The sequence below is a fragment of the Dromiciops gliroides genome, chromosome 4, assembly GCF_019393635.1.
Source record: "Dromiciops gliroides isolate mDroGli1 chromosome 4, mDroGli1.pri, whole genome shotgun sequence".
NCBI classification, from domain to species: Eukaryota; Metazoa; Chordata; class Mammalia; order Microbiotheria; family Microbiotheriidae; genus Dromiciops; species Dromiciops gliroides.
In genome coordinates, this window is record NC_057864.1 from 240,983,228 (window position 1) to 241,004,027 (window position 20,800).

Consider the following 20,800-nt stretch of genomic DNA (forward strand, 5'->3'; position numbering starts at 1 on the left):
GCCATTCAACCCCAACCACCTCACAAAACAAAATAAAACAAAAAGTAGGTAGCATACATTTTGCCATTATAATCAATCATCATAACTATTTCCCTCCATCCCACTCCCTTCCCATGACATTTACTCTATCTTCTTTTTACCTATTCCTCCTCAGAGGTGTTTTACTTCTGATTATCCTCTCCCTTGCTCTGCACTCCCTTTTTTCACCCTTCCTTCCTTATCCTCTTCCCCTCCTATTTTCCTGCAGGGTTAAATAGATTGCTCCTCCCAATTGGGTATGAAAGCTATTCCCTCCATGAGCCCACTCTAATGAGATAAGGGTCCCTGAGCTAATTCTGTGTTCTAAATTTTTCTTCCTTCCTCCCTCCTCCACGCTCCCTATGAGATCAAGCAATTCAATATGTCATACTGGTGCAGTAATGCAGAACATCTTCATCCTCCTTGAAAGTGTTTTGCTTTTTACTCCTCTCTCCCCAAATCTGCCCTTTCTTCCTTCCCGTCTTCTCCCCCGCTTTTCTCCCTCTCCCCCAGGGCAAAAATATATTACTATATCTATTTGAATATGTATGTTAGTCCTTCTTTGAGCCAATTCTGATGATATTAAGGTTCACTCATTCCTCAAATCCTTCCCCCTCTTCTACTCTCCTCCATAAGCTTTCTTCTTGTTTCCTTCATGTGAACTACCTCTCTCCAGACCATCTCTTCCCTTCTCCCTCCCCCAGTTTATTCCTCCTACACCTCAACCCTATTTTAATGATGTCATCATGGATTAGTTAGGTAGCGCAGTGGACAAAGCACCAGCCCTGGACCCAGGAGCCCCAAGCCCAATCCATCCCCAGACATAAGAAACCCCACCTTGGTCTGCCCTAGAAGGAACAAAACATAAATGCCTTACAGATATCATCCTCATATTCAGAGTTTCTTACTCTGATAGTCTATGATTTTGAAGTATTATCTTCACATGTAGAATGTAAACAGGTTGATCTTTAATATCCCTCATGAAGTCTTTTTCCTGTTTATCTTTTATGCTTCTCCAGGGGTCTTGTATTTGAAAGCCAAATTTTCTATTCAGTTCAGTCTTTTCATCACAAATGCTTGAAAGACCTCTTTATCATCAAATCCCATTTTTGCCTTTGAAAGATTATACACAGTTGTGCTGGGTATGTGATTTTTGGCTGTAGTCCCAGTTCCTTGCCCTCTTGGAATATCATATTCCATGCCCTTCGATCCTTTAATGTAGAAGCTGCTAGGGTCTTGCTTGCCTTGCCTTTTGGAGCTCTCACAATATTTGTATTCATTTTTCTAGCTGCTTGCAGTTATTTTCTCCTTCACCTGGGGGTTCTAGAATTTGGCTACAATATTCCTGGAGGTTTTCCTTTTGGGATCTCTTTCAGGAGGTGATCGGTGGATTCTTAAAATTTCTATTTTAGGTTCTGCTTCTAGAATATCAGGGCAACTTTCCCTCACAATCTCTTGGAGGATATTGTCTAAGCTTTTGTTTTGGTCATGGTTTTCAGGTAGTCCAATGATTTTCAAATTATCTCTCCTAGATATTTCACACTGCCCTCTATTTTTTCATTCAATTGGATTTACTTTACTGTGTCTTGGTTTCTCATAAGGTCACTAGCTTCCATTTGTTCAATCCTAATTCTTAGGCAGTTATTTTCATCAGACAGTTTTTTAATCTCCTTTTCCATTTGGCTTTTCAAACTGTTGACTATTTTCTCATTAATCTCCTGCATCGCTCTAATTTCCCTTTCTATCCTTTCCTCCTTTTCTCTACATCTTATTTCTATTTCTCCTACTTTGTCTTCAAAGTCCCTTTTGAGAGCTTCCATGGCCTGAAACCAGTTCATATTTTTCTTGGAAGCTTTGGATATTGGAGCTTTGACCCTGTTATTATCTTCTTCTTCTGAGGTTTTATTGTGGTCTACCTTACCCCCAAAGAAGTTTTCGATGATCTTCTGCTTTCTTTGCCTACTCATCCTGGCTTACTATTTCTTGGCTTTTAACTCCTTCTTAAAGTGTGGAGCTGCTTCCAGGATACACTGTTCAAGCTACAGCGTGGCATGGCCCAGGGCATGGTTGGGCTTCTTCTCAGCCTGCCTGGCCTCACTTTCATTTGATTTTAAACTCTCCACTGGGGGATGGGGGGGGGGCTGCTTCTCGGCTCCACTCCTGTTCTCAGCTTCAGAGGGTCCCAGGTGTTTTGGCTTGAGAGGGGCCAGGCTTTTATCTCACATGACCTGTTCTCAGGTATGGAGATAACCTCAGGCCTACTTTACTAAGCAACCAACCAGCAAAGCTTTCTGTGGTGTGGTTCTCAGCTTCCGATGAGACTGCTCCCCTGCTCCCCTCTCCCACCTGGGTCTCTTGCCACTCAGGATTTCTTCCTGGTTCCCTGCTGAGGTGGGACAGTTGAATCCTTCCCCCCAGTCCACTGGTACCCTGCACTTACACCCCCCCACCCCGGGCCAGCTGTTCAGTCCAACTGCACACTTGGTTCCAGGAGAGGCTGGTGCTGCAACAGATTCAGAGGCGCTGGGGAAAATTCCTCTGGCGCCTGTCTGGTGTGTCGGCCTGATTGCAGGGTTAGGCTTTATTTGTGGCCCAGCACGGCCCCCTGAAATCTATCTATAGCTGGAGAAAACTCTCAGCCTGTATTTTTGTGTGTTTTTCTACCCCAAGGGTTCTTTTATTGCTATTTTTGGGGTGATTGTATCAGGAGCCTTGTGGGTTTAATGTCTTTCCTTCACCATCTTGGCTCCACCCCCCTAAGCAATTCATTTTGTAGTGGCAAAAAACCCGGAAACTGAGGAGGTACCCATCAAGTTGTAAATGAGAAAATGAAATTAATGGTATAAGAATTTAATGGAGTATAATAGTGCCATAAGAAATAAGGAAAGGGATAGTTTTCAGAGAAACCTGGGACAACTCGGATGAAAAAATGCATAGTGAAGTCAGCAGAACCATGAAAAGAATAAATTAATATAACAATAGCATTGAAAAGATGTACAACATGAAAGAAAAATATGTTCCCTCACAATACCAGCCTGAACCGAAATCAGTGACTTTAATTGACCTTGCCTTATGTAGATAATTTTTATATCAGTCATCACGAATAGATCTGAGTTAAGTCCAAAGTTCCCTCTCCATTGTTTTCTTTCATTTTCAGAAGCAACGCAAGTGGCCTGAGGAAATTGTATTGCTCTGGAGAGAAGTTACTACATAGATTTCCTAGGTACCTGATTTTTCTGGGATACTCACATTGTATCCTTTCCAGTAGGACTGATAATTCCCAGATCTCAAAAAGTAGGCTTGAACCACAACTTCACCACATTGGGGAACTGGAGGAGAAGTGAATATAGCAATATCTCACCCCCCTCCCAAGAACAAAAAAACTGAAGAAACGATCCAGTGTATCTCACTGATTCAAAGGAGAGAAACCATAAGTATAGTGTGGTGCCTCTGAAGTATGGGAGTGGGGAAAAAAGAGATAAAAAGAAGTTAAGGAGACAAATTTCTCCATGCCCAATGCACACGTATATGTACACATATATATGTATTTTGAGGTGAAACTCAAGAGAGTAATAGGTACATTGAAAGTGCTGAGTTATTTTTTTTTAAATCTCTTCCTTCATTTCCTCAGCTACTCACCCCTTTGAATGAAAGTCGAGAGATCCTTTGGTAAGAAGGACTCAGTTTTACCACTGGAGAGTGCTCCCTGCAAAGCCTGGCTTTTGAAGAAGTTTCTTTCTTTCTTTCTTCCTTTCTTTCTTTCTTTCTTTCTTTCTTTCTTTCTTTCTTTCTTTCTTTCTTTCTTTCTTTCTTTCTTTCTTCTTCTTTCTTCTTTCTTTCTTTCTTTCTTTCCTTCTTTCCTTTCTTTCTTCTTCTTTCTTTCTTCCTTCCTTCCTTCCTTCTTCTTTCCTTCTTTCCTTCCTTTTACTCTCCTTTCTATCAATATTTTAACTTTTTAAAAAAAATTTGAGTTCTAATTTCTATCCTTTCTTCCCCCCTCCCATCACACCCTCCCTCTCCTCCTACCCTTTTTGAGACAGAAGTTACTGGATTTCTAAGGAAAGGGAAGAAAGGAAATAATTCATGTGTGCTATACTGCCTGCTTTCCAGCTCTGTGTATTTCATTAGGAAATTGCTGGCATTTTGATCAGAGCTATAGTGGTTTGTAGGACCAGGTGAGATAGTTATGAAAAGTAGTCCCTAATGCCTGTTTTTGAGAGTCAATAATAATTCACCTCCTGCCTTTCCTTATTATCCCAGATAGTACACACAATAGGCATTTAATTAATATTTATGAATTATGTGTTTGGTTCTCTTTTCTAGTTTCCATATTTCTGGCTTTGAACAAGATGGTGGGCTTTATGAGCTCCTTTCTACCCATCTTCCTCATATTCCTCTTTCTTCTTCAGATGCCTGTGTGGGGCATAGGTAAGAGTATTTGCCTCTTTCCTTCTCTATTCTCTCTCTTATGGGTGATAGAGTTCATCTCAGTCACCAACCAGGAAACATAGAATCAGTAGTCCTGGAGGTGATAGGTAGTTCTCTATCTTTCTACAGTTGACACATTATGGAGCATTGACCCTAACTGATACACCCCTAACTTCTGTGTCCCCCAATGAGCACCTTTCAGGAGCATAAGTCCACTAGAGTGGATCAATAGTGTTGGTGTCACCTATGTCAAAAAAGTAAGTTAGAGACTGAATTCCTTTGAAGAATCCACAAATCCCTTGCCATAGAGGTACTACAATACAAATCATTTCAAGTCCCTTTCCTTCTAAGATGGCCGTGGGGATGAACAGAAGTGTCAATGTCCTTTCAATGGGTTGTTCATCATACTCTTAGCACCTTCTATCTCCTGCTTCTCTACCTAGCAGAACAATTTGTGGTTCTTGGACCAACTGAACCAATTGTAGCTTTACTGGGGACAGACATCACACTACCCTGCCATCTCTCACCCTCAATGAGTGCAGAGGACATGGAAATCAGGTGGTTTTGCTCCCAGATCTATGAAACTGTGTTTGGTGTTCCAAAGAGTATGGAACAGGCTGGAGAGAAGCTAGTGGAATACAGGGGAGGACAGAACTTATAAGTGACTTCGTTACTGAGGGGAGTTTGGCTGTGAAGATCTACAATGTCCAAATGTCAGACAATGGAGAGTATTGGTGCTTTTTAAAAAAGGCAATGTACAGCAAGAAGCAATTTTAGAAGTGAACGTGGCAGGTAAGTGGTATGTTTGGAAAGGTGAGTGGTGTTTGAAGTCACAAAAACATGTAGGTCCTCCATATTATTTCCCATGAAAACTTTTTTAAATTCAAAATTACATATTTCATCTTTCAAAAATCCTAAATTCCATTTAGCTTTTGTTCTGCATCTGATATTGTTAAAGGTAGATGTGACATAGAAGAAATATCCATTGTCTTGGAGTCAGAAGACCTGTGTTCAAACACTAAGTTTATCACTTGATAGCTATCCACCCTGGGAACTGTCTGTCTCAATTCCATTATCTTTAAGGTGTGAATAATAATTATCCTGCCTGACAAGCCCAGTTGTCTATTAAGATTTATAAGAATCAAATTAGATAATGGCTGTCAAAATGCTTTGCAATAATAATTTGCTTTGTACAAATTTGAGCTATACCTTTTATTGTGAAGGGATATATGGACATGGAATGGTGTTTTCTTCCATGATTTCAACCTCTTCAATTGGAGACATGTTCCTGATGCCCTTAACTTCTTCCTGGCAGAATTTTATCCATGAATCTATTCATACCTTTCTACAACATTTCAAATAAAAGTATGTTGAGAAGAATTTGCTGTTCAAAATAGGAGAGCTGTTTTCCTATCTACTCCAACATTGTCCATTCCCTACATGCCAGAGCACCCACACTACCTTGGAAAGCTATGCTGACAATGTAGCATAAAGGGATTCTATTTTTCAACCTTTTCCTATTTTGAGGGAGGGTAAGAATCAAAACAACTCATTTCTGACACAATTTCCAACATCTTTTAGCCTTTTCTACTCCATCTACCATTTTATTTTTTGCAGGGCAATGAGGGTTAAGTGACTTGCCCAGGGTTACACAGCTAGTAAGTGTCAAATGTCTGAGTCCAGATTTGAACCCAGGTCCTTCTACAATCCAAAGTCAGTACTTTATCCACTGTTCCACCTAGCTTCCCCCCTCCATTTACTATTAACATAGAGAAGAGAAATGTTCAGGGGTCTTGAGGGGAATTGGTATATATTCTCTTCATTCTGTTTTGGTGCACCTAGGATGGCACAGTGGATAGAGTGCTGGACCTGAAGTCAGGAAGATGAGTCTTCCTGAGTTCAAATCTGGCCTCAGATACTTACTAGTTGTGTGGTCTGGAGAAGTCATTTAACTCTATTTCCCTTAGTTCATTGTCTATAAAATGAGCTGGAGAAGGAAATGGCAAACTACTGCAATATCTTGGCAAGAAAACTAAATGGGTCACAAAGTCATATCAATTAAACTGACTGAACAACCAGAATTCTCCTTGGCATCAGTGTGTTTTTCATCCATGAAAAATGAAAGAAATTAAAGAGATTGATCCAGGCAAAGGATGAGGAACATGAAGTCAATGGTAATGAAAAGAAGGGCAAAGTAGGAGATGAGCTTGTTGTATGAGAGTTTGAGACAAGGAAAGGGGTGGTAGAGGAGATAAAATGAAATGGGGGTAAGGAAGACAGAACTCTGGACTCCAGAAAGGGCAGCATCATGTCAGAGTTCTACAACAGGGAAGACCAGTGACTTCAGGAAGATTTCTAGGATCTAGGAAAGGACCACCTTCATCTGGTATTTGAGGAACAATGAGTTACCCTTTCTCTAAAACTTAGATATATCTGATTCTTTCTCTTTCAGGCAAAACTTATAGCAGAACTTGGTAGGTCAAAATTTCTTCCACCTCCAAAATTCAGCCTATGACTCACTCAGTATTAAGTTAACTTAATGCCATTGCCTTTCAGAAAGAAGCAAGGCTCTCTATGATTCAGATGAGCAATTCTCACTTTCTCTTAATCACCACTTCCTCTGGTTAATTTTTCCTAGGAGATAAATATACACACACCAATATATAATATCCATATTATCCACACAAACACACACACAGACATATAAATACACACATACATATATATTTGTGTATGTGTATGTAGTGTATGTGTACATAGATGTATATGTGTGTACATCTGCATATGTGATATATGTACATGTGCATCATATATGTAATAAACACCATGGATAAATATACATATATATATATGCACACACACATTCCTTCTAGAATGAGTTAGGAAAAGTTTGGCACAGTGTAGACCCTTTGAAGAAGACCATTTAGTTTTATTTTGTTTGTTTGTTTATCAACACACTAGTTTTTATCAACACAACAATTTTCTCATATAATTTTTCTGTCCTTTGTGATCAGAAAACAAGTTAAGCAAAATATCCCAAAATTGTGACTGAATATCACAATGAGTAAAATTTGTCCAACAACTGTAACTCCCTAGATCTCTACTGAGAGGAGGGAATGTTTCATCATTTGTCCTCTGGGCCAAGATTAATAATTACATTTGATTTGAGTTAACACTAATATTTAGTGTTTGCCTTTTTCATTTACATAACTGTGGTCATCATGTATATTGTTTTCCTGGGTCATCTCACTTCATTTTGTATCATTTCAAACATGCATTTCCATGTTTATTTGATTTCTTCATATTAATAATTTCTTAATGTAAATATATAATGACATTGATATACAATTATTTGGCTAGCCTCTCCCTATAATATGGATGCCATCTTTGTTTTTGTAAATAAATATGTCAAAAGATGGCAGAGAAAAGCCAGGAAGTTGTCTGAGATTTCCTGAGTTTCCCTCAAAAACAACATTAAATCAAGCCTCTAAACAGATTCTGGAACTACAAAACTTACAAAAAGACAGAGAAACACAATGTTACAACTTAGAAGTCTTTAGGAAAGGTCAGTCTCACTTGGACAAAGGGGGAGCACAGCCCAATTCAGCACAACATGGAGCGGGTCTGAGCATGTCAGCAGGAGGCTCTTTGCAACAGCACCCATTAGCAGCTGGGGCCCCTTGGTCCTGACTCAGCAGGCTGGTGGCAAGCAGATGAATTGTGAGACCCACCAGCCCCAGATGAGAGGGCAAACTACCAGCTGGAGAACCACGCACAGGAAAGGCACTACTGGGTGAAGTCATGCCAGAACAGGGAGCAAGTCCAGGTGAGGAATTCATAATCTACAGAGGCCTCAGAGAAGAAAGCCAGTCACCAGGCCCCTATCCACCAGCACAAGAAATTTGCAACATTAGCTGCTTATTCCCAGGAGCAGACCTCAGCCTTAAAAGTCAAAATTAGGATACAGTGTAAGAAACAGAAAAGCGCCCTTACCATTGAGAGCCTCTATGTCAACAGGGAAGACCAAAACACAAACTCAGATGAGGAAAATACTGTCAAAATGCTGTCATGTGAAGTCTCAAAGAACAAGATGAATTAGCCTCAAGAATGAAAAGTCTTCTTGGAAGAGCTCAAAAAGAATATTAAAAGTCAAATGAGAGAGGTAGAAGAAAAAATGGGAAAAGAAATGAGAGAAATGAGAATTACACAAGAAAATTGTGAGAAAAAAAAAAGAGTCGACAACTTGGAAAAGGTAGTATAAAAAGTGACTAAAAGAACCAATTCCTTAAAAAATACAATTGTCCAAATGGGGAGGGGGGGGGGCGGGAAATTGGCCAAATGGGAAAGGAAGTAAAAAACATTATTGAAGGAAATAATGAGTAAAAAATTTGAATTGGGTAGATGGAAACTAATGACTCTGTGAGACACCAAGAATCAGTCAAACATAATCTAAAGAATGAAAAAATAGAAGAAAGTGCCAAATACCGAACCAGAAAGATGACTGACCTGGAAAATAGATCCAGGAGAGAATTTGAGAATTCTTGGACTACCTGAAATACATGATCAAAAGAAGAATCTAGAGACCATATCCCAGGAAATTATCAAGAAGTGCCCTGCTATTGTAAAATCAGAGAATAAAATAGTCATTGAAAGAAACCACAAATCAACTCCTAAAAAATACCCCAAAAGGAAGACTAAAAGGAATATTGTAGCCAAATTCCAGAATTGTCAGGTGAAGGAGAAAATACTGCAAGTAGCCAGAAAGAAAGAATTTAAATATCATGGAGCCACAGTCAGGATTGCACAGGATCTGACAGCTTCAATGTTAAAGGTTAAGAAGGCTTAGAATATGGTATTTCAGAAGTCAAAGGAGCTTGGATTGCAAACAACATTGAAGTACCCAACAAAACTGAGCATTATCTTTAAGGGGAAAAGATGGAAATTCAATGAAATATGGGACTTTCAAGGTTTCCTGAAGAAAAGACCATAACTGAATAGAAAATTTGATCTTTAAATGCAAGACTCAAAAGAAGTATAAAAAGGTAAACAGGGGACAGCTAGGTAGCGCAGTAGATAAAGCACCAGCCCTGGATTCAGGAATACCTGAGTTCAAATCCGGCCTCAGGCACTTGACACTTACTAGCTGTGTGACCCTGGGCAAGTCACTTAACCCTCATTGCCCTGCAAAACAAAAAGAAAAACCCAAAAAAAAAAAAAAAAAGGTAAACAGGGAAAAAAGTATTCATTAAGGTTAAACTGTTTACATCCCTACACAAGAATGTAACATAACTCTTGAGAACTGGATCTCTATTTGGGCAGATAGATGGAGTATACATAGTAGACTTTGATGGAATTATATAAAGAAAATTAAAGATGAAAAAAGGAGTATACAAGGAGAAGAAAAATGGGAGATGGATTGGGATTAATTACATCATAAAGAGAGGCACAAGGGGCAGCTAGGTGGAGCAGTAGAAAGAGCACTGGCCCTGGATTCAGGAGTACCTGAGTTCAAATCCGGCCTCAGATGCTTAACGCTTACTAGCTGTGTGACCCTGGGCAAGTCACTTAACCCCAATTGCCTCAAAAAAAAAAAAAAAAAATATATATATATATATATATATATATATATATATATATATATAAAGAGAAGAGGCACACAAAAATATAGAGAGAAAGAAGGTAGGAGTGAGCATTGTTTACTCTCATCAGATTTGGTTGAAAGACAGAATAACATATACACTAATTTGGATAATGAAATTTAGCTTACCCTTTAGGGAAATAAAAGGAGAAGAGGAAAAGGGGGGCACTGATAGAAGGAAGGGCAGAAGCAAGTAAGGAAATGGGAAGGAAAAGAGAAAGGGACTGATAAAAGGGAAGGCAGATTGAGGGAGACAGTGGTCAGAAGCAAAATGCTGGTGAGGAAGAATAGGGTGAAAGAAGAAAAAATGTGCAAACAAAGGGGAAAATAGGAAGGAGAAAAATAGATAGTTATCATAACTGTGAATGTGAATGGGATGAACTCTTCCATAAAATGGAAGCTAATTACAGAGTGAATTAAAAAACAGAATGCTAAAATATGCTGTTTACAAGAAACACATTTGAAACAGATATACACAGAATAAAGGTAAAAGGTTGGAAGAGAATATATTATGCTTCATCTGAATTAAAAAAAAACACAGGGGTAGCAATCCTTATCTCAGACAAAGAAAAAGAAAAACAGATCTAATTAAAAGAGATAAGGAAGGAAATTACATCTTGCTAAAAGGTGCCAGAGACAATGAAGTAACATCATTACTAAATATATATATATATATATATATATATATATATATATATATATGTACCAATTGGTATAGCATCCTAATTCTTAGAGAAGTTAAAAGAGTTACAAGAAGAAATAGATAGGAAAACCATACTAGTGGGGGATCTTAACCTTCCCCTCTCAGAATTACATAAATCTAACCACAAAATAAATAAGAAAGAAGGTAAAGAGGTGAATAGAATTTTAGAAAAGTTAAATATGATAGACAACTGGAGAAAACTGAATGGGGATAGAAAGGAATAGACTTGTTTATGAGTAGTACATGGTACCTACACAAAAATTGACCATGTATTGGGGCACAAAAACCTTACAGTCAAATGTAGAAAGATAGAATAGTTAAAGCCATCCATTTTCTCCAGATCATGGATGCAATAAAATTACATGTAATAAGAGCCATGGAAAGACAGACTAAAAAATTAATTGGTAAACTAAATAATCTGATTCTAAAGCAGTGATTGGCTCAACCACAAAACATAGAAGCAATCATTAATGTCATCCAAGAGAATGACAATAATGAGACAACATACCAAAACAGAGAAATAAAATTATAAACCAATTTACCTAATGTATATTGAAGCAAAAACATTAAATAAAATTTTAGCAAGGAGATTACAGCAATTTATCACCAGGCTAATACACTATGACCAGGTGGGGTTTATATCAAGAAAGCAGGGCTGGTTCAACATTAGGAAAGCTATCAACATAATCAACCACATCAATAACCAAACTAACTAAAATAGTATGATTATCTCAGTAGGTGCAGAAAAAGCTTTTGACAAAATTCAGCACTCAATCTTATTTAAAAAAAAACAACAACAACTAGAGAGCATAAGAATATATGGAGCATTCTTTAAAATAATAAGCAGTATCTATGTAAAACAATAAGCAAACACTATATGTAATGGGAGTGTTAGAGGCAATAAGATCAGGAGTAAAACAGGGATGTCCATTATCATGTCTATTATTTAATATTGTACTAGAAATTTTAGCTTTAGCAATCAGAGAAGAAAAAGTAATTGAAGGAATCAGAATAGGCAAGGAGGAAACAAAACTATCACTCCTTGCAGATGATATGATGGTATACTTAATAATCCTATAGAATCAACTAAAAAACTACTTGAAACTATTAACAACTTTAACAAAGTTGCAGAATATAAAATAAAACCACATAAATCATCAGCATTTCTATACATGACCAACAAAGCTTGGCAGCAAGAAATAGAAATTCCATTTAAAGTAACTGTAGACAATATAAAATATTTGGGATTCTACCTGCCAAAACAAACCCAGGAAATCTATGAATACAATTATAAAATACTTAACAGAAATAAAAACATATCTAAATAATTGGGAAAATATCCATTTCTAATGTATAGGCGCAGTTAATACAGTAAAATTGATAATTTTCCCTAAATTAATTTACTTATTCAGTGCCATACCAATCAGACTACCTAAAAATTATTTTTAGAGCTTGAAAAATAATAGCCAAATTCATCTGGAAGAAGAAAAATTCAAGAACATAAAGGCAACTAATGACAAAGAAATGTACAGGAAGATGAGCTAGCTGTATCAAGTCTGAAGCTATACTATAAAGCAGCAGGCATCAAAACTATTTTGTACTGGCTAAGAAATAGCGTGGTGGATCAATGGAATATGTTAGGCACAGGAGAAACAGTAGTAAATGACTATAGTAATGTACTGTTTGATAAACCCAAAGACTCCTGGGATAAAACTTCCTATTTGACAAAAACTGCCAGAAAAACTGGAAGACAATATTACAGAAAATAGGCACAGAGCATCTTATACTGTATCAAAATGGATACATGATTTAGACTAAAAGGGTGATACCATGGGTAAATTAAGAGAGGAAGGAATAGTTTACTTCTGAGATCTAGGGAGAGGAGAATTTATGACCAAACAACAGATAGAGAATATTACAAGAGGCAAAAGAGATCAATGTGACTTCATTAAAATTAAAAAGGTTTTGTACAAACAGAAGCAATACCAACAAAATTAGAAGGGAAGCAGAAAGCTGGGAAACAATTTTTACAGCTAGTTTTTCTGATAAAGGCATTATTTAAAAATATATTATAGGCAACTGAATCAAATTTACAAGAATGGAAGTCATCCCCCATTTGAGAAATGCTCAAAGGATATGAACAGGCAGTTTTCAGAAGAAGAAATCAAAGCTATCTATTGTCATATAAAAAAATACTCTCAATAACTATAGATTAGAGAAATTTAAATTAAAATTACTCTAACCTCACACCGATCAGATTTTATAATATGACAAAAAAAAGGAAAATAATAAATGTTAGAGAAGCTATGGAAAAACTTGAACACTAATTCATTGTTTCTGGAGTCGTGAACTGATCCAACCATTCTGGAGAGCAATTTGGAACTATGGCCCTAGAGCTATGGGGCTGTGCATGCACCTTGATCCAATAATACTACTTTTTGGTATGTATCCCAAAGAGATCATAAAAAAGGGGAAAGGATCCACATGTACAAAAATATTTATAACAGCTCTCCTTATGGTGACAAAGCATTGGAAATCGAGGGTATGCCCATCAATTAGGGAATGGCTAAATAAGTTGTGGTGTATGAATGTAATTGAATAATATTTTGGTATAAGAAATGATAAGCGGGCATATTTCAGAAAAACCTGGAAAGACTTAAGTGAACTGATGCTGAGTGAATTGAGCAGAAGGAAGAGAACATTGTACACAGTAACAGCAACACTGTGTAATGATCAACTGTGATAGACTTAGCTCTTAGCAATGCAATGACCCAGGACAATTCTAAAGGACTCTTGATGGAAAATTGTTTCCACAGCCAGAAAAAAAGAACTGTGGAATGTGAATGCAGCTTGAACCATACTGTTTCCACTTTTGTTGTTGTTTATTATTTTTAGGTTATTTTTCTTTTGTTCTGATTCTTCTTTCACAACATGGCTAATGCAGAAATATGTTTAATGTAATTGTTCATATATGGCCCATATCAGATTGCTTTCTGTCTTGTAGATTGTGGAGGGAAAAGAGAGGGAGAAAAATTTGGAACTAAAAATCTTATTAAAAATGTTGAAAATGATTTTTGCATATAACTGGAAATAATAAAATACTTTTATGATCACACAAATAAATAAATAAACAAAAATGAACAAATGAAAAATAAATAGGAAGATAGGTGGATAAATAAATAAATAAAAATATATTTCTTTTTGAAGTTGTGAGTTCCAAATTCTGTCCCTTCTTCCCTCCTTCTCCCTCCCCCTCCCTAAAGTGGTAAGCAATTAGATATAGGTTATACATTAGCAATTATGTAAAACACTACCATATTTATCATTTTGTATAAAAAACTAATGAAAGAATGAAAGAGAAAATGGCATGCTTCACTGTCTGTTCAATCAACATCAGTTCTTTCTTTGCAGGTTGATGGTATGCTTCATCATTAGTCCTTTGGAATTGTCTTAGATCATTGTAGTAATAAGAATAGTTGTCATTCACAGTTGTTCATCATACAAATATTGCTGTCATTGTACATAATGTTCTCCTGATTCTGCTCACTTCACTATATGTTACTTCATAAAAGGTTTCACAGTCCTTTTTGAAATTACTTTGCTTTTCATTTCTTATTTCACAATAATATTACATTATAATGATATACTACAGCTTCTTTACCATTCCCCAAATGATTGACATTTCTTTGATTTCTGATTTTTAGCTGTGACAAAAAAGAGCTGCTGTAAATATTTTCGTATACACAGACCTTTTTCTCTTTTGGGGGTATGTCTTTGGGGTATAAAATTAGTAGCAGTGTTACTAGTATTACTAGTAGCAGTATCCAGTATTACTGGATCAAAACATAGCCCTTTGGTCATGGTTTCATATTGACCTCTAGAACGGTTGGATCAGTTCACAATTCCAACAATGGTGGATTAGTGTCCATGTTTTCACATTTCCTCATTCGACATCCAAGATTTTACTTTTTTCTTATATTAGATGCTCTTATAGGTGTGATGTGATAAATCATAGGTGTTTTAATTTGCATTTCTCTGATCAATAGTGATCTAGAGCATTTTTTCATAGGGCTATAGGTAGCTTTGATTTTTTCATCAGAAAAGTGCCTGTCCATATCCATAGAACATTCATAAATTGGAGAATGACTTGTGTTTTTATCAATTTGACTCAGTTCTTTATATATTTAAGAAATGAAGCCTTTATCAGATTTGCAAAAATTCCAAGTTTACTGCTTTCCTTCTAATTTTGTTTGCATGGTTTTATTCATAGAAAAGTTTTTTAATTTTATATAATCAAAATGACCTATTTTATATTTTCTTTTTTTCAACAGAATAAAAAGTATTACTTTATTTTTATCTATTTCTTTTTTTTGCCAAATTACATGTAAAATACAAATTTTTGTCTTTAAAACTTTGTGTTCCAAATTTTTATCTTCCCACCCTCCTTGCCCACCGCCCCCCAAGCACTCAAGCAAGTAAATATAAGCTATACATGAGCAGTCATGTAAAACAGCTCCACATTAGCCAGGTTGTGAAAGAAAACATACAGAAAATAAAACTTCAGATAAAGGAACTAACAAAAAATTATGCTTCAATCTGTATTCAGATACCATCATTTCTCTCTCTGTATATGGATTGCATTTTTCATAACACTTTCAGAGTTCTCTTGCTGAAAATAACCGTCATTCACCACAGATCATCTTACAATATTGCTGTTATTTGGTATACAGTACATTTCATTTTGCATCAGCTCATGTAGATATATCCAGGTTTTTCTGATAGCATCTTGCTCATGATTTTTTTTATAATTTTTATAATAAACTACATTTATATAATACTTTAAAGAGAGATTTCCTTACAAGAAACACATGATTATTGCAACAACAGTAATAGATAACATTTATACCTGACAAAGAATTTTCTTCATAATAGCCCAGCTAAGTAAGCACCATACATTTTGTCACCATCAATTAATCCTCATCAATCAATCTTCATCTCCATCCAATCTTCAATCAATATCATAATCATCATCTTATATTACTCTTCCCTCTTCTTCAATTTTTTTTCACAGTTACTATTGTTAAATGGTTCCCTCCATACTATACTTTCCTCATAATATTTACTCTATTTTCTATCTTCTTTCACCCTATACTTCCTCAAAAGTGTTTTGCTTCTGTCTGCCCCCTCCATCGTTCTGACCTCCCTTCTTTCACCCCTCTCTTCTTATCCCCTTCCCTTCCTACTTTCCTGCAGGGTTAGATAGATTACTCCACCCAACTGAATGTATATGTCATTCGCTCCTTGAGCCAATTCTGATGAATATATAAGGCTCATTCACTGCCCCACTCCTCCCTCATCTCTCCTCCCACTCAATAAGCCCTTTTCTGCTTCTTTCATGTGAAATTTTACCCCATTCTAACTGTCCCATTTTCCCTCCCCCAGTGTAATCCTTTCAGCCCTCAATTTTACCTTAAAGATGTCATCATGGGGCAGCTAGGTGACACAGTGGACAAAGCACCCACCCCAAACCCAGGAGGACCTGAGCCCAAATCAGGCCCCAAGCACAAGACACTCACCCCCTGCTCAACCCCAGGCATATCACACAACTTTGACCTACCAACAACAACAAAAAGATAAGCAAAAAATAAATGCTTTATAGATATCATCACTTCATAATTAATTCCCACCTGTGCCCTCTGTCTAAATTTATTTATATCATCTGCCCTAATACTAAGAACTTTATGTTAGACGTATCATCTTCCAATGTAGGAATGTAAGCAGTTTAAACTTTTAACATTCCTCTTAATTTCTTTTTCCTGTTTACCTTTTTATGCTTCTCTAGGGTGTTGTATTTGAATGTCTTTTCATCACAAAAACCATAGTTTTATTTGTATCCACAACACCTAACAGAGTACCTGGTATGTAGTAGGCATTTAATAAATGTGAATTTGATTGATTGAGAGGTAAGCTATAATGGGAAAAAAATCCTCCTTGGCATTCCTTTGCACATAATTTAACCTTTATTGACTTAGAAATATATGTTAAGTATAGGTATGATGCAGAAAAAGGAAGTTTTTCACATATGGTCTCATCTCTGTTTCCTTTCAGAGTGGAAGAAGGCCCACATATATGCTGGTGAGTGTTTCTCCTCTTCACCAAGAATCCCATATCTCCTTCCACAGAAACTTTGCACCTTTCTCCTAAGATTCTGACACACAGACATATTATTACCTTTGGAAAGCAAAGGATTCTTGAAGTATGGGAGGAAGTTTATGAAGTTAGTGATGGCATAGATGGGAGGGGGGTCATTTGTATACCCTCACAGGCTATTCAGGTCCTTAACTTACCTATGATTGTGTATGTGTGTGTGTGTGTGTGTGTGTGTGTGTCTGTCTGTCTGTCTGTCTCTCTCTTTGTGTTTGTGTATGTGATCCTTTTTAGACTGAAAGAAGGAATACTTTCAGGCATGTAAGTGATTTCAGTTTTCTCTCTAGTTCTCCCATTAAAACTCCATTTCATCTTTGTGGACCCAAAGATGATACACCATTTTTCTTTTTTTTTATTTCTTTCCATTAATTTTCATACTTGAAAGTCTGACTCCCATTCGTGGAACATTTATCATTTTAAAAATCATCTTTGGGGACAGGTAGTAGGTGTGCAAGTGGATAAAGCACAGGCCTCTTGGATTCCAGGAGGAACTGAGTTCAAATCCAGCCTCCAGACATTTCACACACTAGCGGTGTGACCCTGGGCAAAGTCCTTAACCCTCATTGTCCTGCAAAAAAAAAAATCATCTAAGATCTTCAGTTTAAAGACATAAGCCAGATTACTTCTGATCTTTCCTCCAGGGATGGAACATTGTTGGTGATTTCCCTCTGTGGAAAATTAATTATGTTAAACATCTCTCCCAGCCTTTTATCACTAGCCTTACTTGTCCCAGTCACACAGCTCTTATTCTTCATTACTTTAGATAGCTGGGCAGTTTTTCTTCTTCCTCATCACCTCAAGCCTTTCTGTTGTCCCTTCTCTCACAATTCTGTCTTCCCTGGAACATAAATAGATTGCTTACCCCCAACTTCCTTTGAGACAAGTATTGATGGCAATTAGGGTATTTAGTTTGCTGAAGCAGGCTGAGAATGAGATTTTCAGTAATACAAAAGGCTTGCATGAAATGTAATGCACAACAGCTTGTTGTACTTATTCACAGAAGAATAGATGAGAGTAGTTATTTATTATAAAGTAAAAGATATTGTGGTTGGAGAGAAGGCAAAAATATATAAAGATTCTGTGAAATCCGAAGAATTGGTATCACTTTGGGATCATCCCATAGGATCCTTTAAATACTGTGTCACTATAATTTATCCTTCACAAGACTCAGGGCTTCCCCCCAGTGATAGAAAACAGAACATGTTCTGACCCAATTTCTTCCCCCACCCTCCCCAGCCCAGACATAAGCTATGGGAAAGGCATTTAAGAGTAGTATAGGCCGGTGAGACGAGACACAATAGGTGATTTTCATTTGACCTGGCCATTTTACACTCTTTTTTGCAAATATAATACATATTTTTGCATGAGATTTCAGCTGCAGTATTCTTTAGATGAAGGGGGCCATTATTTAGAGAAGGATCTGTGGCAGTGCCTCATTCAGGGGAGGCTGGGGAGTTAGTTGGAGCAAGTGACACCTCAGTTTCTTCAGAAAGCTCTGTAAAGACTCTATGTATGGTATTTCCTTTCATCCTGCCTTCTTCCTGCCATTTAAGTATGTTTTCCCCCAGACCTCTACTGACCTTGCATCTCTTTCTGCAGTGACTGTGACTGTGGATCCAAATCCTGCTTATCTCATTGTCTATGAAAAGGGGAAGGGAACAACTCTGATTCAAACAAAAAAGGACCATTCAGAAGTAAAAAACTGCAGTGTCCTGGGCAAGGAGCCCATCAACTCTGGAAGATATTACTGGGAGGTGGAGGTGGAGGTGGAAACTGCAAATAAAGCCACTTGGAGTCTTGGTATTTGTGGAGAAAATTTAAACAGGAAAGGGCAGATCAGAGAATGCCCAGAAAAGGGTTTCTGGATGCTAGGATGCTATGGAGGGGAAATTCAGGCAATGATGGATCAAAACTTGGGGAAAGAGTCTATATCCCTTGTGCATCCTCCACATGTGGGTATTTTCCTGGACCATGAGGCAGGAGACATCTCATTTTATACCATGTCAGATGGGTCTCACGTATACAACTTTCCTACAGTCTCCTTCTCTGGCCCTGTTGTGATGAAATAATGGGATTTAGCAGATACTCAAAGACCCACCTGGAGATTAATCAAGACTGATTGAATCAAGTGAGAGTAATTGACTGCTGATTAAGCCTACTTCAAGTTAATTGGATTATAATTACACCTGGCTATCCCATAAGAAGGTATTGTTCTTAGAAACTAGACTGTGAACTCAACTTGAGAACACCTTCAAAGACAATGGATTTGGATGATGCCAACCAATCACCTTGAAGCAGTGTGTAAGGACCGCCTCTGTTCCAGATCTATAAAAAAGCTTCCACAAACAGCTTGCTGGGGAATGCTGATTAAAACAGGCTGGGGAAGGAGTTCCTGATTAAAGCAGGCTTGTGGAGGGAGGACTTCAGGAAGAACCCAACCAAGCTGGACTCTAGGCTGGGTAGGACTTCTTTTTCATAACCTTCTGACTCTTTGTAAATATCTGTATGTTCTAATAAATGTTTAATGCCCAAAGACTGGTACTGAGCCTTTAATTTTTGGTGACCACAATTTAGATTTTAACATCACACTGTGTACCCATACTTTAGTATTAAGTCCCTCATACATCTTTCCCATCCTTCTTGTTGATGGAAAGCCACAAAACTAACAAAATGAAATGTACCTTAGGAATCTATAGTCTTTCAACTTTTGTAGTGATGGTGGAGTGTTGGAAAAGAGGGAAAAGGGTACTGAGTCTCATTTAAAAAATATTTAATGAATTCTGAACTGGGAGAATAAAACAAGCATTTCCATAACATAGTAAACTAGAAAAAAAAAAGAGATGACTGAACGTGAAACTGCACATCTACTATGTACAACTTGCTATTCCTTTTAAATATATATTTAAAATATATATTAAAGATATCATGTAACTTTCTCTTTTTTCTTTTTCCCTCTCCTTGCTGCCACTCTAGAGATGACTATACATATTTCTATTTATCACTTCTTTTCTTGGATGTAGATAGGGTCTTCCTAACAATTACTTTAAGTATTTATAATAGTCAAAGTGACTTAGTCACTTAAAGGTGGGTTTTTTTTGAGGTGGGTGGCAATGAGGGTTAAGTGACTTGCCCAGGGTCACACAGCTAGTAAGTGTCAAGTATCTGAGGCCAGATTTGAAGTCAGGTCCTCCTGAATCCAAGGCTGGTGCTTTACCCACTGCGCCACCTAGCCGAACATTCAAAGTTGTTTTTAAAACAATATTGTTGACAGAATCAACTAATGTTCACTCTCACTCACTAGTTCTGGGCCAGGATACACAAGTTCATTTCTTGTCAAAGGGCATCCTTCTGTACTCACAGAGTTACTAGGCCCAAAAGAAGTCTAGTGTAAATCGTGAGCAGTTGGAGGCAGTTTGATTCTCTTTGGGTTGTGGGGGAGGAGGATGGTGAGACAACCCTGGGTTAATTGACTTTCCCAATGTCACATAGCTAGTATCAAATATCTGAGGCTGATTTTGAAGTCAGTGTCTTCCTGATAGCCAAGGCCAGTGCTCTATCTACTGTGCCACCTAACTGCCCCAAGGCAGCAACTTCTTAAAGTTATCAGCATATAAGTTTTAGATAATCTTGAGTAACTCACAAACCATTATCTTACCAAGCAAGACAATTTAGTAAGAGTAAGGAAGGTACAGCCTAAATGGCCAAAGTGAGAGGGTGGATGAGCCTTTTGGACAACAGCCCCTTTGACCCACCTGGGACGTATGTAACTGCCAAATTTCTCCTAGAACTTTAATGTACCCATGCCT

At 37.3% G+C, this 20,800-nt stretch overlaps 1 protein-coding gene across 1 annotated transcript; it reads left to right on the plus strand.

Annotated features, from left to right (window-relative positions):
- Positions 1-4,367: 4,367 nt before the first annotated feature.
- Positions 4,368-19,063, plus strand: LOC122754952 (butyrophilin subfamily 1 member A1-like). Its single transcript, XM_044003378.1, is given in 5 exon segments — positions 4,368-4,446; positions 4,893-5,084; positions 5,087-5,182; positions 5,185-5,238; positions 18,594-19,063. Coding segments are annotated over 5 exon segments (891 nt in total).
- The last annotated feature ends 1,737 nt before the right edge of the window (positions 19,064-20,800 follow it).